At 37.4% G+C, this 25,011-nt stretch overlaps 1 protein-coding gene across 1 annotated transcript in view; it reads right to left on the bottom strand.

Moving 5' to 3' along the window:
* Positions 1 to 2,274: 2,274 nt before the first annotated feature.
* The window catches only part of CHM (CHM Rab escort protein), a 146,526-nt gene continuing 123,789 nt past the window's right edge, over positions 2,275 to 25,011 (bottom strand). The window contains exons 13-15 of the mRNA XM_037061878.1: positions 14,830 to 14,928; positions 7,253 to 7,410; positions 2,275 to 5,773 (exon numbers count right to left, since the gene is read on the bottom strand). Of these exons, the coding sequence (XP_036917773.1) occupies positions 5,582 to 5,773; positions 7,253 to 7,410; positions 14,830 to 14,928 (449 nt within the window). The 3' untranslated portion in view covers positions 2,275 to 5,581. The remainder of the gene's footprint in view (positions 5,774 to 7,252; positions 7,411 to 14,829; positions 14,929 to 25,011) is intronic.

The raw sequence follows: 25,011 nt of genomic DNA, 5'->3' as shown, positions 1-25,011 counted from the left end.
GAGATCGCATAGTATTTGTCTTTCCCTGATCTCACGTAGCATAATACTGTCTAGGTCTCTCCATGCTGTCGCAAATGGTAAGCTTTCATTCTTTTTTATAACCAAGTAATAGTTCATAAAAGATAAATATATATTCTGTCTGGAAAAAGTCCACCCATTGTTAATAGGACGAGAACACTGCAGAACAGCGTTGTAACCTAGCAGCCACATCACATTAAAAATGACTGAGTAGAGTAACGAATCTGCATCCAATTTTGTGTGAAGCTTGAACATTTCTCTGGGGAAAGTATCTGGATGACTCAGAATGCTGCAGCTATGGGCAAATGGTTGGCAGCTTCATCACAACAATGCACCCACTCATGCATCATGTCTTGTGCAGATTTTTGGTGAAACATCAAATTACCCAAGTGACTCAGCCCCCATACAGTCAGATTTGGCGCCCTGCAACTTCCGGATTTTCCCAAACCTAAAATCACCTTTGAAAGGGAACAGATTTCAGACTGTTGATGACATTCAGGAAACCACGACGGGGCAGCTGATGGCAATTAGAACTGTGTGAGATCTTTGATTCTTCCAATCCGATGAGCAAAAAATATGTCTTCTGGTTTTGGTCTGCATTTCCTTGATTGCTACGACAGTGGGCACCATTACGTAGCTCCCAAATGTTCAGTATCTCCAGAACGCTTAGGGTAGTACTACGCATTAAAAGGTGATTTGCATTAAATTGTGGGCAAAATAACTTGTTTTAAAAATAAGAGAACTGCTATTTTTAACAATATTTTATTTCTTTTAGAGGGGAAGGGAAGGAGAAAAATCAATTTGTGGTTGCCTCTTGCACGCCCCCTACTGGGAACCTGACCCACAACCTAGGCATGTGCCCTGACTGGGAATCGAACCAATGACCCTTTGGTTCACAGGGCCACACTCAATCCAGTGAGCCACACCAGTCAGGGCAAAAAAAAAATGCTATTTTAATAAGATGAAAAAGAAGAACAGCATTTAATATATATTGGAAGTGAGATTAGAAAATTAAGAGCTATAATTTCATCTTCTCAAGCTCTACAAACAAATCCTCAGCTGAACTGGTACAGTCTTATTTTCTTCCTCATCCCACCCATACATGATAATTCTAAATAGAACATTTCACTAACGCTGCTAGTTCAGCAAGTGCCCATCTCTAAAGAATATTTCTTCTAGGGGTCAACTGTCTCACCGATAGAAGGATTTACACATGCAGGTCCTATTAACATTAATGAGTTACCAGCATAAATCCCTGTGCCGTGATCGGCCAAAGAACTATAGTCTTGTAGGATTCAAGTTCATATGATTACCTGTCAAATGGTCCTAAGAGTCATCATCACCAGAAAGAGCAGACGTAGCAACTTGTACGGGAATGGCAACTCACTGCAGCCCTGGAGCTAGACTGTATTAATGGGAAGAGCAGTGACAAAAGGTGACTCAGGCTGCTACGTGTTAAACCATCCATCAGTGGCATTTTTAAAATATCACTATTAAAGAGGAGAATTCCAACATTATCTAAGCACTTGTTTAAAGAAAAGTTCCAAACATCTGTGAATACTGTGTGAGCTCCAAAGTGCTTAAAGGACAATATAGCTACTTGTTTGACAATCCAACTAACCTTACCTTTCTTAAACTTGATTTATTAATAATCTCATAGATAAACTGCCAGTTTGCAAACAGTCCTGTCATCTTTTTCATGTGTTCTGAGAAGCTTAGAAACTACCTGGAAATGAGGGAAGATGTCACTCTGCTTTCTTTAAGTATTTTGGTTCAAGAACAAATCGGAGTTGAATGAATGACTTCTGCATGAAAAGAAAGTCATCAGTCCCGTCTGTTGCATGCAGGCTGCTGGGGACACATGCAAAAAAAGGTGCTCATTGACCAAGTAAGTATGGAAACCATTTCAGACGCTTGTACACCAAGTGAAATGTAAGAACAGTTTGTAGGCAATCAATGTACTGTAAAGTCAGAGCCCATGCCTCACAGCAGTGATTTTAAAGAGAATGAGGTCTGATACTGGCATCTAGAACAGTTCACTGGGTAAACCACACCCATGCACCAGTTGATTACCTTTCTCACAAACCAGACACAGTTGACAAATGCCTAGAAACAAAACAGAGTGTGCAGCTGGACAATTAAGTGTTTAAATAATAAGCTGATGTCAACAAATAAATCATTTCCAAGACAGTCTTTAATTTCTTGGCATATATACAAATCTTTTAATATAAAAAAATAGGATACCACGCCCAAAAGGCATTGAAAACACCTTTCTTTATTTCCTTTACAAACTTACTATTACAGTATGCAAAGTATGAATAATCATACATTCATGCTTTTTGAAATGCATATAAGACAACTAACCAAGAGTAGAGAGATGAATGATTGAATACCAATAGCGGTATATAACTCTTTTGGAAGAAAATGATTTCATTCCTGCTTTAAAGGATCACTACTATTCAGCAATCCAATTCCAACAACATACTTTGAGGTCTTTGGGTCTTGAGGAGAAGGGCTGCCTTCTAAGGAACTATGGCTGTGGTAGAAGTTAATCATTAACACAGCCATTATTTTAGATAAAGGGCTACCGTTCCAAAGTTAATCATTAACCCTGCGATTTTACTACAGGAACTAAATATCACAGGAGATAGGGAAGACTGAAACTCAGTTTTCCTATAAAAATATATATACGTGTATTATATATGTTTATATATTTGTTTTTCTGGGCAGGCATACTAACAAGACAAAAATACAGTAGCAACAGGATTAGTAACTGGTTTCATATTGATCACTAAACTGAATGGTATTATCAATTTTGATTAATGAGAAGCATGCATAACTAAATACCTGAAACACATGAATCAGAATTCTTTGATAATAGCAATTTTTAAAACATTAGTTACTGAAATTTCTGCATCATGTACAACATATTAATTTTATTCATTTGACTTCAGGCTTACGATTTTACAACAAAAGGAAAAGTATTTTGTTTTTTTGAGTTAAACAATGAACAAATATTTATTTGCTACCATGAAGATAACTGAAAAGAAAGCTCTTAAAATAACTTACATTTTGAGACACAGGAAATATCTAACTTTCTCTAACACAATGTTTCTAACAGTTGAGTAATATCTTAATCATCACTCATCATATTTAGGAGATTTTAAAACATTTCAACAGGATCTAATAACCTGGAAGAGAGATCCTGATGCTGCACAATGGATGAAACCACAGACTATCCTTGGCCTACTGTGCTTGGTTGCGTATATAAATGTGCATGCTCTATCCAAGAGACCTTAACTCTAAGACTATGACAAAGTACAGTATCTTAATTAGTGCAACTTAGTGCAATTGTATTCCAACTCAATACTTTCATACACTGGAACCCTATATATTGCTGGTACTGAGGGGCAGGGCCAATGCCTGGGGGCTAATAGGTAGTACTGAGCATTTAGCACATGCTTACTTGGAATTCAGGAAACATTATGACTTCAGAAAGATCCGAATCCATGTAACACAGTAGATTATCATGTGAGTCTTTTGTCCCTGATTTGAACAGTATTGCAAAAAACAGAAGAGAGGAAGAAGGAACTAAAGAAAGAGGGGAGGGGCTGCATAGAGGGCGGAAGAATTAGGAGGAGTAGCCTGAGAGGCTGGAAAGGCCTTCCTGGCACCTGGATTCACCTCTATCTGTAGGAGGTTGGAAAGGTGAGGCGAGAGATACATTCCTTGGCTCTTTCCATTTAGTGTAAGTCTGGGACCTGACTGAGCTACCTTTCCTGGAAAGTTCCTGGAAATCTGCAGAGGTCAGAGCTCCTGCAGCAGAAGGCTGCAAGACCCATGGGCTGTGCACCGCAGTCACGGCTCTGTGCTCGGCATTACTGGGCAGACTGCGCACCAAGAAACTTTTTATGTTTTTATATATTGAAATAAGTTGTTCAATCCAAACTATTGCTCAAAAAAGTAAGCCATCAGAGCCTGGCATTTGGAAAAAAATCAATATAGTCACTGTCACTAGATTTGCTTCCTGGGTACCACCCTGACATTTTATGTTAAGGGCGTTCTAGAATTTACCAAATGTTATACTCTACTCAGAGTCGTGGGTGGTTTCAGGTTTACCTCCCGGAAGAGAAATATTAAAAAATTATCCTTATGAAGTGTGTTCCTTGTTAAGATTCAAAAGCAGAATTTCACATGTTACTGTATTTACCGGTCTGTAAGACTATGAATGTCTTAGTGCAATAAAAACACCATAATCTACAGTGTTGTGGAAGTTGACAGCAATTATTTGCTATCAATAATCATTTGCTACCTAAGACTTTTGAGTCACTTTCAAGCTGATGGCAAAATTTAGAAACAATTTGTTCTCCAAAAAACCATTCTAAAGATGGTACTGCATTTATATTTAAAATCATTCTTATGGGATAGGCAAGGTATGACTATTTCAACTTTCCATATGGAGACATCAAGGCCCAGAAGTTAAACAATTTGCCTAACATCATCAGTAGTGTAGCATGGCTCACACGAAATTAGGTCCACAGACAATTAGGATAATTTCTTACAGAATTACCAAAATCCAATGGGCCTATCGAAATCTTTCCTTACATGTCTTTCTTCAGTGCTGAGCTTTCTCAGTGTGGAAATGATTCACATATAAAAATTAGTACTAAAAAACACTAAGTCACGGCTTCATAATTTCTTTGTTAAAACATCTATTTTAATATTTGTATTTTAATACTTTTCAAGAAAACCAAACCTCTATTTCAAATACAGGTCCCTGCTGGACCACAATACCATATTTTGCCGTGTATAATGCGCACCCACGTTTTTGGCTCAAACGTTCAGGAAAAACATCTTTCGTTTTAATTTTTAATTCAATTTTTTTCTTCATTTACATTTAGTTACTTTTTTATATTATAAAGGAAGTTTAGCATTTATGGTACTATAAATTTCATGTAACATAACTGCAAAACACAAGAACAGATACAAAGTATTTCAGGTACTACCCATGTATAATGCGCACCCTTATATCCCCCTCAACACTTTGGGCAAAAAACTGCATTATACATGGAAAAGTATGGTACTTTAGTTTTTCTCACTTATATTGACATAGGCTTTTTAATCATTTGTATCGTGATGCTCATACCCTTAAAGAAAGAATAATACAAACAATGAAAGGAAATAAGTGAGCTGATTCTGAAGATGTGGCTTCCAAACAAAGATCCAAAGTGGCAAAGCAAAAGCGGTCCTAAGGGCACAGAATTACCAACAATGCATAGGATCACTTCAGTCTCCAAAGCTGTATTCCTGGGAATCAATCCATTTGTAATTCTTATCTTGGTAACTCCACAGGTTTGGTACCTTAAAGCAGGTGCGTCAATGTGCTTTACAAGTACTGTGTGTTCTTGAAGTGACCTCTTTAAGGAAAATCCCCCTTTGGATTTCTATGGCCTGGTTCTGTCAGTAGTTTTGTATGACAATCCACTGCTGCTTTCTAAGATTTTTCAAACAGTCTGTAAATCAAGAAGACTCTGGGGTATACAGTTTGTTGCATGTGTATCTGCTATTCAGAGGGCTCTTCCGACTTCCCTAGGTCTGCACTTTCCCTGGGAGTCTCCGAACTGGCCTCAGGTATGACGGCGGATTCTGAAGCCCCTGGTTGTAAACTGTCTCCATCCAGAATAATGTCTTCAGGATTTGGAGGGGGTGGACAGAAGTCTTCATTGGGGCAGATCTGCTGAAAGAGTGCCTGAGCCTGGCCAGGGGAGAGACAACACAACAGTTTTTGGACATCATTGTAAAATGTACGTACCTTTTTGGTATCGTTTAAAAAAGAGATGGATTACACCCCATCTATTTAGTCTATACAACTTGACCCAGTATATACATGGCCATGTAAACCCTGCTTTCAGAATTCCATGACTTTGCTTCCTCCAATCCTATGCATGCATTCAGGTCCAGCCTTCAAGAGTAATGTACTCGATTAGATTCTTTATCAAGTGTTTAGATAGTTGAGAATTTAAGGACAGTCATTTTAAGTGTCCATCCAAATATAATTTCCCTTCATATTCTTTATATAATTTATGGCTAGAGCCTATTCGTGACACCCAGATAGTCTAATTTAGCATATAATAACTTTAGCAAGTCGTTGTTCAAATGAAGAAAATTTTTCATTGTTTCCTCAACTATTTACTTTTCTGGTACACCCTTCCTCCCCCTGGGCTTTAGAGCATATAGCACAATGGTTAAGATCATGGGCACTGAATAGCTAGCTGAGCATGGATACTGGCTCTGCCACTGTGTGGTCTTATGATTTGGGGAATGCTAACTCAACTTCTGAATCCTTTTCTATAAAACAGCAGAGACTGCCCTGGCTGGTGTTGTCTCAGTAGATTCAGTGCTGTCCTGTGAAGCAAAGGGTGGCCAATTCAATTCCTAGTCAGGGTACACGCCTGGGTTGTGGACCAGGTCCCCAGTAGGGGGTGCACAAGAGGCAACCAGACATTGATGTTTCTCTCCCTCTCTTTCTTCCTCCCTTCCCCTCTCTCTAATCATAAGTAAAATCTTTAAAAAAAAGATGCCTGTCACCAATGGAAATGAAACTTCCTTCTGTGGCCTTAGAACAATGGTAAAGTACCCACTTCCTGATTCAATTGATGGATGTGCCAACTGTCTTTGAAAAGTTTGGACTCATGTTTCCAAAAAGAGATTTTCTGCTCTTCAGGTTCTGTCATGTGCAGAGAAGTGTATTGGTATATTCATATGAATCATCAGCTTAATGGAATCATAGCTCCCTACTGGCAGTTTGTGTCAGCCCACGCTGGACCGCTTCACATTAACGAAGACAAAAAAAAAAGGTTGTGTCTTTCAAACTAGTATGTGGACAGACCAACAGTTGATACTCAAAACAATGTTTCTTCAGTATACTGGCACTATAAATCCATTTTTCTGAATGTGTCTTTGTAACATTTTCCATTTTTACTGCCACAATGGAACTCAGAAATGATCTCTTGTAGTTCGTCATTACATTTGAGAGAGTAAAAACATCTGATACTATTATTTAAAGTCATTTAAAGCAGCTTTGCTGTGCACAGAAAAAAGTTGAAGGGCAAATTGCAGAGATGGTATTAAATGAGATGCTTTCCTTGTCTCTTTTCCCACCTCCCACAGGAGAAAGAAAACATTTCACTTTGTGTATCACACGAAGTTATTAACACAAGACAGAACACCTTACCTGTTTGACTGCATTATCATTTCCCAAACCACAGTCTGGGCCAGAGCAGACATGCACGTTGGATGGTAAATCATTATAAGAGTCCCTGCTGGTGTCTGAAGAATCTCTCATATTGAAGTAAAGAGCCCATAGAAGTCTTGGCTTTTCAACTTCATTTTCTAAACGTAGACATAAATTGGACTTACTTCTAAAGCACAATATGGTTGTCAATTACCAGACTATGTAGTCAATTATGAACAAAGCCATGACTATATATTGTAGGAAATCACAGCTTTGTATATAAACAATAGTAAATCTGCATCCAGATACTCTAATACATGTGCATGACATTTCAAGCAATGGCTTTTCAACCTAAGACAAGTTAGATTTTTAACATCAATTGGATGATTAGTAAATTACCTAGATTTAATTCCATTTGTATTCCCTTGGGTTTCTATTATTTCTCCTCACCAGTACCCAAGAGTTTATGATTACATTCATTTTTAAATTATACCTCTGAAGAAGATAACATAAATTGGTTTTGTTAGGTTTCACATTGACAAACCAACTTCAAAAATCACCCCCTGGCTGGTGTAGCTCAGTGGATTGAGCGTAGGCCTGCGAACCAGACGATCGCGGTTTGATTCCCAGTCAGGGCACATGCCTGGGTTGCAGGCCAGTTCCCAGCAGGGGACTCACGAGAGGCAACCATACATTGATATTTCTCTCCTTCTCTCCTTCCCTTCCCCTCTAAGGATAAATAAATAAAATCTAAAAAAAAATCATATAGTAAGTGGAGAATATGACCGGATTCTGAGGTGTCCAATAAATCCACAGCAACCAAAAGCAGATTAGTGGGTACCAAGGGCTGGGAGGACACGGTGGGGGCTGACTATTAATGGGTATGAGTTTCTTTTGGAGATGATGGAAATATAGTAAAATCGACTGCGGTAATGTTTGAATAATTCTATGAATATATTTAAAAACACTGAATTTTGCACTTCAACTGAGTAAATTATATGATATGTGAATCATCTCTCAATAAAGCTGTCATTAAAAATAGCACATACAGGCCCTGGCTGGTGTAGCTCAGTAGATTGAGCACGGGCCTGCGAACCAGAGTATCGCGGTTTGATTCCCAGTCAGGGCACATGCCTAGGTTGCAGGCCAGTTCCCAGCAGGGGACCCACAAGAGGCAACCATACACTGATATTTCTCTCCCTCTCTCCTTCCCTTCCCCTCTAAAAATAAATAAAATCTTTAAAAAAATAGCACATACAGGATTCAAACTTTGATGTTCTAATTCACTAACTCTCTGTCCTACTGGATTACAAAATTAATGGGAACTGACAGACAAGTAACAGAAATAAGGTTGGAACCTGCAATTTGTTTTAGCGCAGTCTCTCAGTGAACAGTGAGCATGTTTGCATGTGAGAGATTGGGCTAAGCGCTGCAGATACACAGATGAAATGCACTTGGGCCTTTACCTGCTTTTTCATGTTTCCTCATATGGGGCCCTAGCACCCAAGAGATGCTCAATGAAAAATTTCTGAATTGATTTTAATCCTATCTTCATAATCAGAGTATAATGTGCTTATTGAAAAGCCTTATTTACCTCAATACTGAAAGCTTATTCCTTGCTACCTTAATAGTTACATTTCTGTCTCTCTTCCTTATACATGTTATAATTAAATTTGCTTTGGTTGAAAACAAAAATATCACTATTAAAATATTTATTGAGTACATAATTTTTTTAGTCTGAATCTAAACAAAATATTCCAATTGTCTATAATGAAAACAATGGATCTGTATACAGATGACCCAAGACCATGAGGAACCTTAAGAATCATAAAGAAAATTCTAAAAGTATAATTACCTAGTTGATTAACTCTTATTGTTAAATTGGTAATCAATGGCCCTGGCTGGCGTAGCTCAGTGAATTGAGCGTGGGCCTGCGAACCATATGATCACGGTTCGATTCCCAGTCAGGGCACATGCCTGGGTTGCAGGCCAACTCCCAGCAGGGGACTCACAAGAGGCAACCATACATTGATATTTCTCTCCTTCTCTCCTTCCCTTTTCCTCTAAAGATAAATAAATAAAATCTTTTAAAAAAATTGGTAATCAATGTAGAGAAATTCTCAGCTAATTATGATATTCAATTAACAAGAATGCTCCACTCCCCAGGATAAATAGGATTGTCTGGTATTTAACTAAAAACATCTCTACTATAACAATGCTACATATGTTAATTTGCTAGTTCATCCTGAAAAATCCATAATTATTAGTGTGATAGGGTGAAGAAACTCTGAATGTAAAAAGTGATCCCTCAAGATACCCCTTTCTAGTACTAAGATCTGTGAGCATAATGTATCACTAACTTCAGATTAGCACAAATTAGGCGGCAAAACCCATTTATTGACAAAATAAAGGAACACAAGGGACTCATATTTCACAGCTCAAACCATATGGCTCTTAGTGCACTGATTGGCAGGTTGAATTTCATTAAATCTTGCAGGAAGAAAATTAAACCTGCTGCCTGTGAGTTCTAACATGAGACTCCAGGAGCGCTGCTAATAGGGGCTGGAGCCTAGATGTCCTTTTATTACTGCCCAGTGTGCTTCTGACCACGCACACAGAGCATGCATTTCATGAAAATTCCAGGTCAGTGGAGGGTTTTCACTAAATACAAGTTGGGGAAATGAATAATCCAATAAGTTATAGGAAAGGAATTTCATATAGGTTGAAGCTTTGAAGAGAGACTGTGAGGGAGATGAAAAGTTGACAGAGGCTGAAGATAAATGCTCTAGATACAAGGGAGTTATCAGGCTTTGACCTTAAAACCCTTGAAGAGATACATAATTGCTTCATCTTTCTTTGAGGTTAGTTGGAAGGCAGCGATATGGCTGGGAAAATAACATGCAGGAAGGGAAGTACACAATTGTCACAAAATATTAAGTTTGTGGAGGTTGGCTAGAAATATAATCAACTGGTCAGAAGTAGAACTGGTTATCTGTAACAGCTCATTGTATTCAATTAGACGGTGTGAAGGACTAGATAGTAAGAGGTTATTTAGAAAAGGAGCTTGGGCGAATTAAACTGTGGTAAGCACAGGGTAAACAAGGGGGACAGATGGAAATCAACAGTGGCACACCAAATAAAAGCAGCAAATGGTCCACAGATGCCTGCTGTGTTTAGGGAGAGGGAAGTGTTTCAGTAGGACAGCAGAGTAGGATGAGGTCAAAAGAAGGAGACTGTGGTAACCTTGACTGAGTCTAGACACAACAAATACAAAAGGGAATTAAGACAAAAGGTTTGACTTCTCAGTCCAACAACTGCTTAACACTCTTGCCAGCTACCAACATCACAATAATATTGCTTCCATAGAGGACTGGATAGAGAAGATGTGGTGGAAAACTACAATGCGATAGCACTCAGCCATGAGAAATGGTGAAATACTGCCATTTGCAATAACATGGATGGACCTTGATGATATTACACCAAGTGAAATCAGTCAGACAGAAAAAGCTAAGAACCATATGATTTCACTCATGTGGGATATAAAACTGAAACTCACAGACACAGACAGCAGTGCGGTGGTGACCAGAGGGAAGGACTGGGTAGGGTACTAAAGGGTAAAGAGGGTCAAATCTATGGTGACGGAAGATGATTTGACTTTGGGTGGTGGGCACACAGTGCAATACACAGACCACGTATCACAGAAACGTCCACTTCAAACCTGTGTGACCTTATCAACCAAAGTCACTGCAGTAACTTTAATTAAAAATAATACCTATACACAATGGAATTCTATGCTGCAGAAAGGAAGAAGGAACTCCTACCCTTTGCAACATCATGGATGGAACTGGAAAGCATTATGCTGAGAGAAATAAGCCAGGCGGTGAAAGACAAATACCATATGATATCGCTGTTAACAGGGATCTAAACAAAACAAACAAGCAAGCAAAATATGACCAATGACACTCAAATACAGAACAGGCTGACAGGGTCCAGAGGGGAGAGGGGAGAGAATCATAGGGGAAAAGGGGAAGGACTCACATGAACAAGTATAAAGGACACATGGACAATAACTAAGGGTGGGGGGCGGAAGTGGGAGGGAGGTGGGGAGCATGGGGTGGGGGGGCGGGCAGGGCTGGGAGTATAAGACAGAAAACTGTACTTGAACAAGAATTAAATAAAAAATTATTTTAAAAAATAATAATAAAACAGATGAATCTCAGATCAAAAAAAAATACCTATAAGGGGAATTTCTGCTTTTAGGAGGTGCTGCTTTTTGGAGAGAGCAAATGAATGCGAGAATGGAATGAGGTAATTCTATATGCCATGTACAGTGAAAGGAAAAAGGAAGCTGATGCAGCAGTGATACTACACTGCAGACATTTCAACATCTAGTAGCAATGAGATGATTGCTTCAGGTCATATGAAAACTACCAATTTCCTGGGTAAAATAAGAGACCACTTAGGACAGTTCTAGCTAATAGTGAGAGTAAAACATACTGCTCACTGAGTGCTTTGAAGGATATTCTGAAGAAGGGGGATAAATGGTAATGGAAAACAAGGCAATAAAAAAGTTAAAAAAAGATCCAATGCAAATAGGAATTATGAGCAATCACTAATTTTCTCACCTGTAAAATCAGGTTCATTAAACATAAACCTTTTGGGATTCCTTTGGACAAGGAAGTAGGGAAGGGTTTAGAGAGTTGTGATGTTCTTAAAGAAGCCTGGGCAGTAGGGCTCTTGGAAGTATCAGTGGAACTACTTCTTAAGACAGAGCATAAGCCAACAGCTCTGGCTGATGCCTCAAATGTGAAAAAGTAAGTAAGAGAAGTAATAGGGGGAAAATCTCCACAACCCAACTGGAATTTCTCAGATACAATGGCAAAGAACTATCATATTTGAGAAGAAAATATTACCCTTTTAAATTTTTCTAAATTTAATCTTTATTGTATTTTTTCCATTACCATTTAGCCCCCGTATCCCCTCCCCCCAGCAATCCCCACACTGTTGTCCATGTCCATGAGTCCTTTTTCCTTTGTGCTCAACCCCTCTGCCCCCTAACGTTATCTTTTTTTCCAAATCCTAACCTGAGGATATGTTTATTGATTTGTGAGAGAAAAATCAATGGGAGAGAGAGAAGAAAAAAGAGAAGAGACGAGAAGAGAAGAGAAACATTGACTGGATGCCGCCTGTAGACACCCCAACTGGGGATCAAACCCACAATCTAGCTTATGTGCCCTGACCAGGAATCAGACCCACAGCCTTTTGGTGTACGGGATGATGCCCCAACCCACTGAGCCACCCAGCCAGGGCAAGAAGATCATCTTTTATAATAAATAAACTTCTTTGTCCAGTGAATAAGCTGACTGCCACAAAGGCTTATGAAGTACAGTGGCACACAGAACAGAGATCTCAAATCAAAAGGAAAAAAATGAGCTTAAACAAAGCTATTCCTTGGGCACACATTTTATTTATTTATTTAAATATTTAATTTACTTATCTTTAGAGGGGAAGGGAAGGAGAGAGGGAGAGAAATATCAATGTATGGTTGCCTCTGCCAAGGACACACCATGTATCGCGTGTCCCCTGTCGGGAACTGGCCAGGAACTGGCCTGCAACCCAGGCATGTGCCCTGACAGGGAATCGAACCGCAATCCTCTGGTTCGCAGGCCCTTGCTCAATGCACTGAGCTACACCAGCCAGGGCCCTTGGGCACACATTTTAAAACACAATATTTAAAATGCCCTAATGCATAAGATTTGATATCATGGTTATAGCATAACAATAAAAGCCATCAATCTGTAAAAAAGAGGGGCTTTTGCTATAGAGAGGAATGTGCTGTAATGGAGTAAAAGTTCATACTGCTACAAAGTTCCTTCTTCCCGGTTTAGGCAGGAAAATGAATTGAGTTCTCTTCTCCAGGTGACTTTGCCTCTCTGACCTGCCATGGCCCAGTGCTCACTTTATCTGGTGATTCATTTTCAATAACTCCAACAGTATTTGTTCTGACATTTTAATTAAAATATGACCACTACCTCATCCCGATGATAAAAAGGCCTATGTGTCAGTGAAAAGTAGCTTTTCAGTGCCTCGGTGCACCTGAGGACCCCTCTGAGCTCGGAGTTCTCACTGAAGAATTTCGCTCCGGCCCTACACAATACATCACTTCAAATGGGATCACTTTAAACATTAAGATTAATGTTTAAAAATCTAAAATGCCTAGCGGATGCTAAGGAATGAACATGTAATTTCTGACTTGATTTTTTAAAAAAGGAAATGAAATGCATTTGAAAGGTGAAGGACAATGATACAAGAGTCAAATTAAGTGTATTATTTGTGACTACCACACAAGAAAAAGAAACAAAAATTATTACAATTTTCAGAAATAAAGAAGGGAGTCAGAGCTTTTGTAAGCAAACTAATTAAAGCCAAGGATAAAATTATGATTCCAAATTGGTTTAGGAATATGATCATGGATCATAACTTTGCAATCAAATGTTTAAACAATAATCTAAATATTTATATGAGATTTTTCCAATGAAGAAAGGGAAAATGCAAAACAAAGTAAATTCCAAACTAAAGGGAAATAATTTTTAGACTGTAGAATTCAATTCAGGCAGCTCAAAAAGAAGTTACTGATTTATTAGCTACTAGCTCCAGAGAAGAGCACTTTGTTTTCTTACGTAAATATAAATGACCATCGACACACTACCTCTGCCAAATAAGACACAAATGAGACAAACTAAAAGGACATAATATGTAGGAGTAAATAAATGGTTTTCTGAACAAAAGTAACAATCCAAAGAAAATGAAGATATATGAATTAATTATTGAGGAAACTGGATATGATTCCAGTGGATATGAAAATCTTACAATGAAAATCATTCTCACTTCATATAAATGAATGTCTGCCAGGCTGTGTTTTAATCACTTATATACAGAATATACTACAATTTGCTCCATTCACAACTACAAGAACTATCCTATAATGTAGAGAGGTAAGTGTAAAAATCTGTGGTTAAGAGCAGTTTTCCACCATGAACAAGTAGCATAGTGGTGTATCTATTCTGAGAACTAAATATTTATCAGGTCACTAACATGTTATGCATTTAAAAGACAGCAATTAGGAAGTATTACTACATTTGTCAATGAACATTTTAACCTTCTCTCAGTTGAACCAATGTTTTTTCATAAATGAGGACCATATTTTCTGGTAAAGAAATAGACACTCTTAATACAACACGTATAAGAGAAAGGAAAGTAAAAAATAAAAATAAATTTCTGTATTCTTGTCCAAATTGAGATTTCCTGGCAGTGTTTTTTTCTGTACACATCTAAATGTACAACCTTTGCACTTAATTATATATATTGTGTGTGATGTCAATTTTCCTTTACCATTATAGAGGGAATATTTTTCCATTTTTAGGAAAAGAATGTGCTCAATCATCCTAATAAAACACGTAAGCATCATCGCTGAACACTTCACAGTTCAGACTGCATAACCTTCACGGATACTTAAAAGAAGTACAGTGGTTATGTTACAGGTCATCATGAATATTGCTTATGATTATTGTTCTTACCTATGTCCGTTTCCATATCTGGAGTAAACAATTTCTGCACGACTGGTTCTAAATCTTCTCTTGCTGTTTTAGAAGATGTACAAGTCAAATGAACCAAATCTGTTTAAAAAAAATAATAGTTTGAGTTCCTGCTTCTCGCGAATTTCACTGTATACTCAGATTCAAGGCACTAAGCTGGGGAGCAAGGCACGGCTCCTGACTTCAGGGTTTATAATCTAGAAAAACCATAACAATACGTTGTGTTTGTTAACTCAACAGCCAAAACATATGTTAACTTACAACCATGATAGAAACACTAAGGCCCAAGAAGAAGTAGCAATTGGTGGTTCATTCTGTAAAACCAACAGAGTAGAAAAAACTTAGGAAAGCATATATTCATGGAAAGAACTGAACTAACCCTTGTAATGTTCCCCAAAAAGGGTTGATAAAGGATTGCTGAGGAAAATAATTGTGTAAAAAGGACTGAAAGTATTTATTTATGAACAGAACACTTCACATTCGTCACACAGAAGAAACCATTGATACAAACTTTACTGATAAGTTAACAAGAAATCATCTATTCATTATAGGGTTTTCTAAGAAATTCTTTTGGGAAATACTGTTGGCTTAGTCTGAATAATATATATATATATATATATATTATATATATGTATATATGAAAGTCCCTAATATATATATATATATTATATATATGTATATATGAAAGTCCCATGTATATATGAAAGTCCCTAAAATGGCCCAAGTTAAAAGAGTCTACAATATTTTCAGGAATTCCAAATCACTTCCTTTTGCATGTATAAAACCATGGGTCTTGGTACCTCAGAGAATGTTTGGGTTAGAGAATATCATGTACCAAAAACAGCCCCTCACAGAAGCGAGTACTGTAGCCTAATGCATTTAGAATTCCTAAAGGCGTACACACACAGGTAAAGGGAAGAGGAAAAGTTCTATGTACTGAAACAAAGGACTGAGGGGATCTCTAAAGAGCTGAAATTCTTACAGTCCTGGAAAGGGCTTGGGAGGGACAGAATTATGACAGAAAGAATATATCAGAGAGCCGTATATACTGTGAAATTCCTTTTCCCCAAACACCATTACAAAAATACACCCACTTTTTTTCCCTAAAAGTTTATTTCAGACTGCTAGACTTCTTTTTAAAACCCCAGGAAGATACTTCAAAGTCTATCATGAGTACCAATGTCAAAATGGAAATCTTGTTACCAAAATCATTCCACATTAAACCATTCTATATATATCTAGGCATAAATGGAGGGACTCTTAATAATCATGTGTGCTGAAATCCAATGGTAGGATGGCACTAATTAATTTAAAAGGCATAACAACTTTCACAACAACATGATTCCTAATTAAATTATTCAAGTGCTATATAACTTTGGCAAGAGGGAGTTTAAACTCTCCAGATACTGGATACAGAACTACAAAGACAGAAATGCCTGATACCACACTCAAGAGAAACTGTGCTGTCCTTCATCTCACAGTCGCATAAAATACCAATGTTCATGTCAAAGTTCTCAGTTTTCCAGTTCTTTCCTATTCAATTAATGTGGACTGGGGAAAAAGAAGATAAACGGTAATGTAAATACAAAAGTGTATTTTGAAAACTATCTTTTTTTTCCTTTCTATTGAATTTATCGGGGTGACATTGGTTAACATACAGGTTTGTTAGTGGTAACCCACTGATGCTGACTCTCTATAACAGGAACACACTGGAGTGACGGGGTCCTTTCTGTTTCCTATAATACAGTGGAGTGCAACTGAAGGAGTGCTGGCAAACATTTCTAGTGGTGAAGTCAGAGACCCACCAGGTACTTAAAAATTTTTATAGCAATTCTTTTTTTTAAAGATTTTATTTATTTTTAGAGAGAGGGGAAGGGAGGGAGAAAGAGAGGGAAAGAAATATCAATGTGTGGTTGCCTCTCACCCGCCCCCTGCTGGGGACCTGGCCTGTCAACCCAGGGACGTGCCCTGACTGGGAATGGAACCGGCGACCCTTTGGTTTGCAAGCCAGCACTAAATCCACTGAGCCACACCAGTAAGGGCAAGGTGGTTACTTTTAAACACAAGAGAAGTGGGATTTCTACTCAGAATTTGTACAACAATGAACACATTTAAAAGTGACAAAAATGACCAGTCTAATATATAGCAGCAGGGTGATACAGTAACGCAGATCTGGTATGACTGGCTCTCTGTATGTACTTGCTAAGTCAGTCTCTCTCTCCGGCCTCAGCATCCTCATGATTAAATGGAAGAGGTGGAGTGAGCTTATCTACCAGACCTCTTTCTACCTCTGGAGTTGTATTATTCGAACTCCTTAGTCACTAGCCATGATTTTCTCAATGAAGACAAATTTGAAACCAAAACCTTGTGGCACCGCAAATCTAAGTAAACACTCGCCCAGGAAAGTAGAAAATCTGTTCCTGAAGCTTCTGAGATTATCACACTCAGCAGCCACTCACTCCATACAAGCAGCCATACATTGTTCTGAATGCATTTAAAGAAACTTTACCTACGGGCTAGTCAGCAAATGCGTATTGTTATACAACCTAACTAGGAATACAAGACAGCTGTATATAAGGATCAATGTCACTCATAACTTGTCTTTCCTATAGGTGTGAGGGCCAAATGTAACTTACGTAATGTGGTCCATGTAAGAATATAAGACTGGGTCAGTAAGACAGAAACACATTTTCTTTATGGTACCAAGTGAGGAACTGAGTTTGATGACATGTGGGTACACAAGTGGGTTTCTGAATCCATCCATTGGAAAATTCCAGAATAACTCTAGAGGCAGCTTGTGCTTTCTCAATAGAATTTAATAAAAAACACCTTTGAATGTCAATTAGAGATCATGGGTAATGATAACTTTACTTGTAAAATCAAATCTGTGGATCATGAAACTACTAATAAAAAAATTTATATCATCACATTTTCAAAAAACAACAAATACAAGACAGCACGCACCAATGATTGTTTTAGATCATTATCTAGAGTCATTTTTATGAAAAGTAAATAACATTTTCTTTATAGGGTCATAAAAGCAGAAAAGATTATATAAACCAGTACGTACATAAAATTCTTGATTACTCATTATTTTATACACATGTGTATATATACTCACATTATATATTCAGAAATATATAATGATATCACAAATAACATTCTGTAACATCAAATCCTAGAATAAAACAGCTGTTACTGATGAATTCTTATTTACAAAAAAGATTTTAAACTGTCTAGAATATGAGTAGATACTATAAAGTATGTGAACTAAATGTGAAATAGAAGGACTGCAGAGATAATGCTTTGCTCATTTACAAATGATTTTAAAAGAAAAGAAATCCTATATTAGATTTATTTAGGATAGAAGAAAGGATAAGTAGAAAACACAGATATCAGGTATGTTCTGAAAGATGAACTACAAGAGTGAAAAAAATGACTTCATTTTTGGAAAACACAATAAATAAATTTCAAATATTTAAAAACCTCAATAACTTGAACCACATAACCTGAGCAGAAGGAAACTTCAAATGATTTAGATTTAAAACTGTAACCCTATTTTTTTAAAGAAAAGTAACTAGGCTAACTTAGGGTTGCTTAGAAAAGCCGCGCACGAATGGCTAACAATCATTTCCTATCTGTGTACCAAAATACCAACTTAACCTACACTGACATCTTTTACACACAACCACAAACCAGGAGGTGTGCCCCAGACAGCCCCTAAAAAAGGCATGTCACACTCAAAGTAGATGTTATAATGCCCACAGACTACCACAACCACAAACTCAGAACCTGGGTCTGGTCACATTACATGAAATTTCAACAAGTTTGGCTACCCTGCTTTCTGGACTTCTGCAGATAAGAAACAGCCAACCAGCAGGGAGGGAGTCCAGTGAAAAGTGCTGCCAGAAAAGAACATTCTGACAGCTGCATGAAAACAGCTGGAAGAAGACATATAAAATGTAGATGCAAGAAATGATAAAAGCATAGTGGTATGGGGTCATTTAGCATAGAACAGATAGGCCTAAACATCTCAATAGGCCTCAATTCAAGGGCATCACCAGATTACAATGGGATATAATAACTAATGCTCACTATATCCCTCAGTTATAAGAAAAGGTTAAAATATGTTTCATATGTTCAATACAAATGACAAGGAAGTCTGTGAGACATGCTAGAAAGAGAATTACTTCTAAAAAACTAAAAATTTTAGCCCCAAAAGAATACATTTCAGCTACCTGAAGAATGCACCTGGGAAGAGTACAGTATACTATGGGTGCTAAATATATGTATCACTCACCAGTGTTTACATACTAATGGGTATATCCAACTGGCGCTCAAACCTTTCCCAATTAAGTCTCAATTCTACTATAATAAGAGCTCATTTAACAAGTCATCTAAAACACTTTTATTTTGAACAAATGGTATTTCCAGTTTTCTTAGAAGGCATTTCTGCTAGGCATTCCTGGTCTGTTTGCAGGTGAGAAATCTGTTTTTGGAGCAGAAAATTCTTCTTCTTCTTCTTCTTTTTTTTAGTCAAAAGGATTGCTCATTGTTTTATTTAGTCAACATCACAAATACCCTTCCACAGAAGTTGTACCCGTTCCCACTCTCAGAAAAATGTATGACATTGCTTGTTTTCTCATGCGCCTCTACCCAGCAGTCACTTCAGCCAGACGAGGAGCCAGCTGGACTCCTCACGTGTTTCCCTCTGAACTTCATCAACTACATCTCCATGGGGCCTAAGTGAATGCTGCTGTTTCTTCCACATTCTCCATTCTTGCCACACCCTTCCGGATTCTGGCCCTGCTACAGTTTACTAATGGTCCTTTCGCTGACACTCCTGCTCCAGTGACACTCAGATCAGTCATTTTTTCCCTAGCTTTAAGAGCTCCTATTTAACCCTCCCTTGAAAGGCTTCAAATTATCCAGTGTTTGTCAAACTCTTCCATCAAAATACCCCTAACAGGCAAAGTCAACATAGACTGTAAATTCATAACTTCTTTGAAATCTTTGTTTTACCTTAAAAGTCACGGACAAAACCAAGGCAAGGGGTGGAAGCAAGGGAGGGGGGTGAATTTGGCTGGGGTTGGGGGGAGTGGTGGGAGGTAAATGCAGACAACTGTAATTGAACAACAATAAAGTAATTTAAAAAACCAAATATATAATTGAGTGGACAATCCACATGACTTTTAAGGTAAAACTAAGATTTACCAGTGCTGGTGGTGAATTCACTAGTGAAGCCATTTGGTCCTGGACTTTTATTTTGTGGGAGGTTTTTTGATGGGCATTTCAATTTCCTCAAAAAACTAAGAATAGTTAGCATATGAGCCAGCAATCCCTCTTTGGGGTATCTACCCCCAAAACTTGAAAACATTTATTTACAAACATATATGCGCTCCAGTGTTTACTGCAGCATTACTCATGGTAGCTGAGACATGGAGACAACCGAAATGTCCTCTGACAGATGACGCACAAAGGAGATGCAGTATATGTGTACAGTGGAATACTACTTGGCCATAAGAAAGGATGAAATACTGCCATTTGTGACAGCACGGATGAACCTTGAGAATATTTGGCTAAGAGAGATAAGTCAAACAGAAAAAGTTAAGAGCCATATGATTTCCCTCATATGTGGGATGTAAATATGAAGGCAACAAATGAACAAATAAGAAAAACAAAACTCACAAACACAGACAACAGTGTGGTGGTGACCAGAGGGAAGGGGATGGCGGTAGCGAAGGGTAAAGGGGGTAAAATCTATGGTGACAGAAAACAATTTGTCTTTGGGTAGTGGGCACACAGTGCAATATATAGACCATGTGTCATACAAATGTGCACCTGAAGCCCATATGACCATGTGAAAACAATGTCACCCGATACATTTAATTTAAAAAAGAATGGATGAATTTGAGCAGTAGATGCTGAAGAAAGTTAAAGATAAGCTGAGTATCAGAATTAGTCAATAAGTGCATACTTAGTGTGTGCTTGGAAAGCAACATCAAATCTTCATTAGATAAGAGCAGAGTACCTATGAAAATTTAGATTTGTCATCTTCTCAAGCTTAAGTGGTATAAAATACCTTTGTAATCAGTAACATCTTTCAAAGGAATATGTTAACCTTTATGTATATATAGACTGCAATGCTAATGAACACTAGACTTTACTAGATTTAACCCAGTATTTAAAAATAAAAAGGCTTAACATCTACCATACCACCTTGAACGCACCCAATCTCATCTAAAAATAAAAAGACTTCAATTTTTACTAAAGCATCCCCACCTTTTCTCTAAAAGTCTTAACTTTGTAATGAGTATATAGCTTATTCTTAGTATATCTAAGAATAAGCTAATTTGCTCATGAATAATATATCTTTAAAATACACTTCGTTGTTAAACAACTAAATTATAAATCACCAAATCTCACATCATTTACTCTCTATAAATTTCATTTTACTACCTATGAGGAATGGGTACAGACACAAAGTCTCAATGGTATATATTTTGATTATGTTTGATTTATTCAGGTATAACTGCATTAGTTACAGTGGTTGCCAACATTTATCTTCAAGTGATTTTTCCAACAGGAAGAACAATGAGTTCCGGATTTCATCATTACAACCTCAATTTTTAGGGCAAGTGAAGGAATCTGGTTCCACTCAGCTGGCAGTGCTGATTACATGCCTGCCATTTATACAATGGGACCAAAGTCTAGATGTATCTGTCTACTTAAGTAATTGTTTGAAGGGAAAATAAGTCTCAATAAAAACTACTTCATCATTAAAAAATGTCAAATTTAAACAGTATTTAGAATGCATTCTTGCTAAATATTATATTTTACTTTTTGATTTCTAAAAACCATGACCACATGGATGATTATTAATAGTGCAACACTGTAGTAAGTATAAATACAAGTATAAATATAAGTATAAATATGAAAAATCTACAACAGTGCTAATTGACATATAGAAAAAAAGAATATTCAGATAGAATAGTAAAAAGACCTCTGTCAACAATCATAATAGAGACAGATTCTTCTGAATTTTTTTCAATTATGAGTAATTCAAATTCTATATACTCCTCCCTCAAACGGTGGGTTCTTACACCCTGAATATTCAGCATTTTCAGTTTCTGGTGCTTGACTGAAGAAATTATGAAATTTTTCTGTGATGCAATAATTAGGTAAATATAAAAATCTTGTTAAGGATACACTTTATTCAAAGTTAAAGGGAAAATACAAAACTTAAAAGAGATTTAGAAGTAAAAATAGTTACTTCCTAAGAGAATGACTGTATAACACTGTAAGCTAAGACATCATCTGTCTGTAACAGGGAGTTTCCGAAGAAGAAAATAAATGAGCAGAGAACAGGTTAGGATACAGAAAATAAATACGTCACATACTCTTTTTTTCCCCACTAACTTGAAACAGAAAAAATAAAATAGAGAGAATGGGAAGGGCTGTTTGAAGCCTTCTGTGATATTATCAGACCAGCTGTGTTTCAGAAGACAGGGAAGTTAATTACCAAAGGCGGAACAACACCTGACTAGTTGTCACACCAATGACTCTCAATTAGGGAGGGCGCATTAAGGGCTTTTAACATCCAGGTTACAAATTACTCCAAAAAGTCTGTGAACAAGCACAAAGTATAAGAAAAGGAGGAAGGAAAAAAAAGAAGACACACTTTATTTAAGTAATTAAAGCAAGCAAACGAAATAAATGTCAGTTTCTATCTTGATGTATTTTTTAAATCTTGTTATATATTATATCAAGAATTAGCTTTATTATAACTATTATCCAGGACTTTTTATTTTTTCTATTAATTGTCATTCCATTACAGCTGTCCTCATTTTTCCAGTTACTGTCCCCTCCCCTCCCCTCCCCCATCTTCCACATTCAATCCTCCCCTCACCCCGTGGTCTTTGTCCATGTGTCCTTTATACATGTTCCTTGATTCTTCCCCTTCCTTCCCCCATTGTCCCTCTCCCTCCTCCCCTCTGGTCACTGTCACTTTGTTCTTTATTTCCATGCCGCTGTTTCTATTTTTCTGAGATGTTTGTTTTGTTGATTAGGTTCCACTTATAGATGAAATCATATGGTATTCTATCTCCAAAGTTCATAAAGAACTCACATGATTCCACACCAGGATGACAAATAATCTGATCATAAAGGAGGCAAAGGACCTGAACAGATACCTCTCCAAGGAGGACATACAGAGGACCCAGAGACATATGAAAGGATGCTCAGCACCACTAGCCATCAGAGATGCACATTAAAACCACAATGAGATACCACTTTACACCTGTGAGAATGGCCATCATCAACAAATCAACAAACAAGTGCTGGAGAGGATGTGGAGAACAGGGAACCCTAGTGCACTGTTGGTGGCAATGCAGACTGGCGCAGCTACTGTGGAAAAAAGGATGAAATTTCCTCAAAAAAACTAAAAATGAAACTGCCTTTTGATTCAGCAATTCCACTGCCAGTGTTATACCCTAAGAATCCTGAAACACCGATTCAAAAGAACCTATGCACCACAATATTCACAGCAGCAAAATTTACAACAGCCAAGTGTTGGAAGCAATCTAGGTGCCCATCAGTAAATGAGTGGATCAAAAAACTGTGGTACATTTACACAATGGAATACTACGCAGCAGAAAGAAAGGAGCTCCCACCCTCCACAACAGCAAGGATGGAACGAAGAACATTATGCTAAGTGAAATAAGGCAGGTGGTGAAAGATAAATACCTTAGCTAGGACTTTTTAAATAGTACATCTTATCATAGGAATAAAGCATACAAGATTTAAAAATAAAAGAATTTAATTTCTTCTCTATAACAAGGAAAAATATAAATAATAAATTCAAATTTTTCTCCTTCAGTCAACCTTCCAGGTTTAAGTTGTAGGACTGGGACTACAAAACCAAAGTTAGTCAATCTGTATATAGTGCATGTTTTGTATTGGTACATTGATTGAGCTATAGCAATGATCAATGAGATTTTTACCATGAAGAAGTGAAAAGGCTGGAGTTGGAGAAGTCTTTAGAAAAATAAAATCTTAGCCATTTTGCTTAAAAGAAATGTCACATTATCAAACATATAAACAGAACAGGTGGCTTTTTTTACATACATGCAAAATCAGGACACAGGGTTTCCAAATTGTATGGGATCTTTACGAATCCTTTAGTCTGACTCCCTGTTTTTGCAACTAAAGTAATTGACATACAATATTATATTGATTTCAGGTACATAACATCATGATTCAACATTTGCATACTCTGTGTAATGGTCACCACAATGAGTCAGTGCAGTTATCCTGTCACCACAGAAAATCACTGTAAGTAATTGCTGTAAGTTACACCTCCATGACTTAGTTCAAGACTGGAAGCCTGTACTTCTCACTTTGATGCCCCTCACCTGTTTCACCCATTCCCCAACCACCCTCCCTCCTGGCAACCACCAATCTGTTCTCTGTCTATGAGTCAGGTTTTGTTTCATTTGTTTGCTAGTTCTGTTCATTAGATTCTACACGTAAGTGAAATCAGGTGGTACCACCTTTCTCTGTCTGGCTAATTTCATTTAGCATCATGCTCTCCAGCTCCATCTTGTTGTTGCAAATGATATGAGTACATTCTTCTTTATTGGTGAGTAATATCCCATTGCATGTATATATGTACCTGACACATTTTCTTTATCTTATTCACCCATCAGTGGACACTTAGTTTGTTACCATATCTCAGCTACTGAGATGAACATGAGGGTGCATATATCTTTTAAAATTAGTGTTTTAGTTTTCTTCAGATAAACACGTAGGAGTGAAATTGCTAGATCATATGGCTGTTCTTTTTTAAATCTTTTGATGTGTCTCCATACTGCTTTCCACAGTGGTTGCACCACCAACAGTGCACTAGGGTCCCCTTTCTCCACAATCTCACCAGCACTTGTTGTTTGTTGATTTATTAATAATGGCCATTCTGACACATGTGAGGTGGTATTTCATTAGGTTTTGATTTGCATTTCCCTGATATTTAATGATATTAAATATCTTTTTACTTGCCTCTTGTTTATCTGTACGTCTTCTTTAGAGAAATCTCTATTCAGATGATCTGCCCATTTTTTAATCAGAATGATTGTTTTTTCTTTTTGAGTTGTATGAGTTCTTTATATT

This window comes from Sturnira hondurensis, unplaced genomic scaffold (genome assembly GCF_014824575.4).
Source record: "Sturnira hondurensis isolate 20B ecotype Veracruz unplaced genomic scaffold, ASM1482457v3 Scaffold0013541, whole genome shotgun sequence".
In the NCBI taxonomy this organism is placed as follows: domain Eukaryota; kingdom Metazoa; phylum Chordata; class Mammalia; order Chiroptera; family Phyllostomidae; genus Sturnira; species Sturnira hondurensis.
Note: the sequence above shows the minus strand (reverse complement) of the source record. Positions and strands in the feature narration are given on the sequence as shown.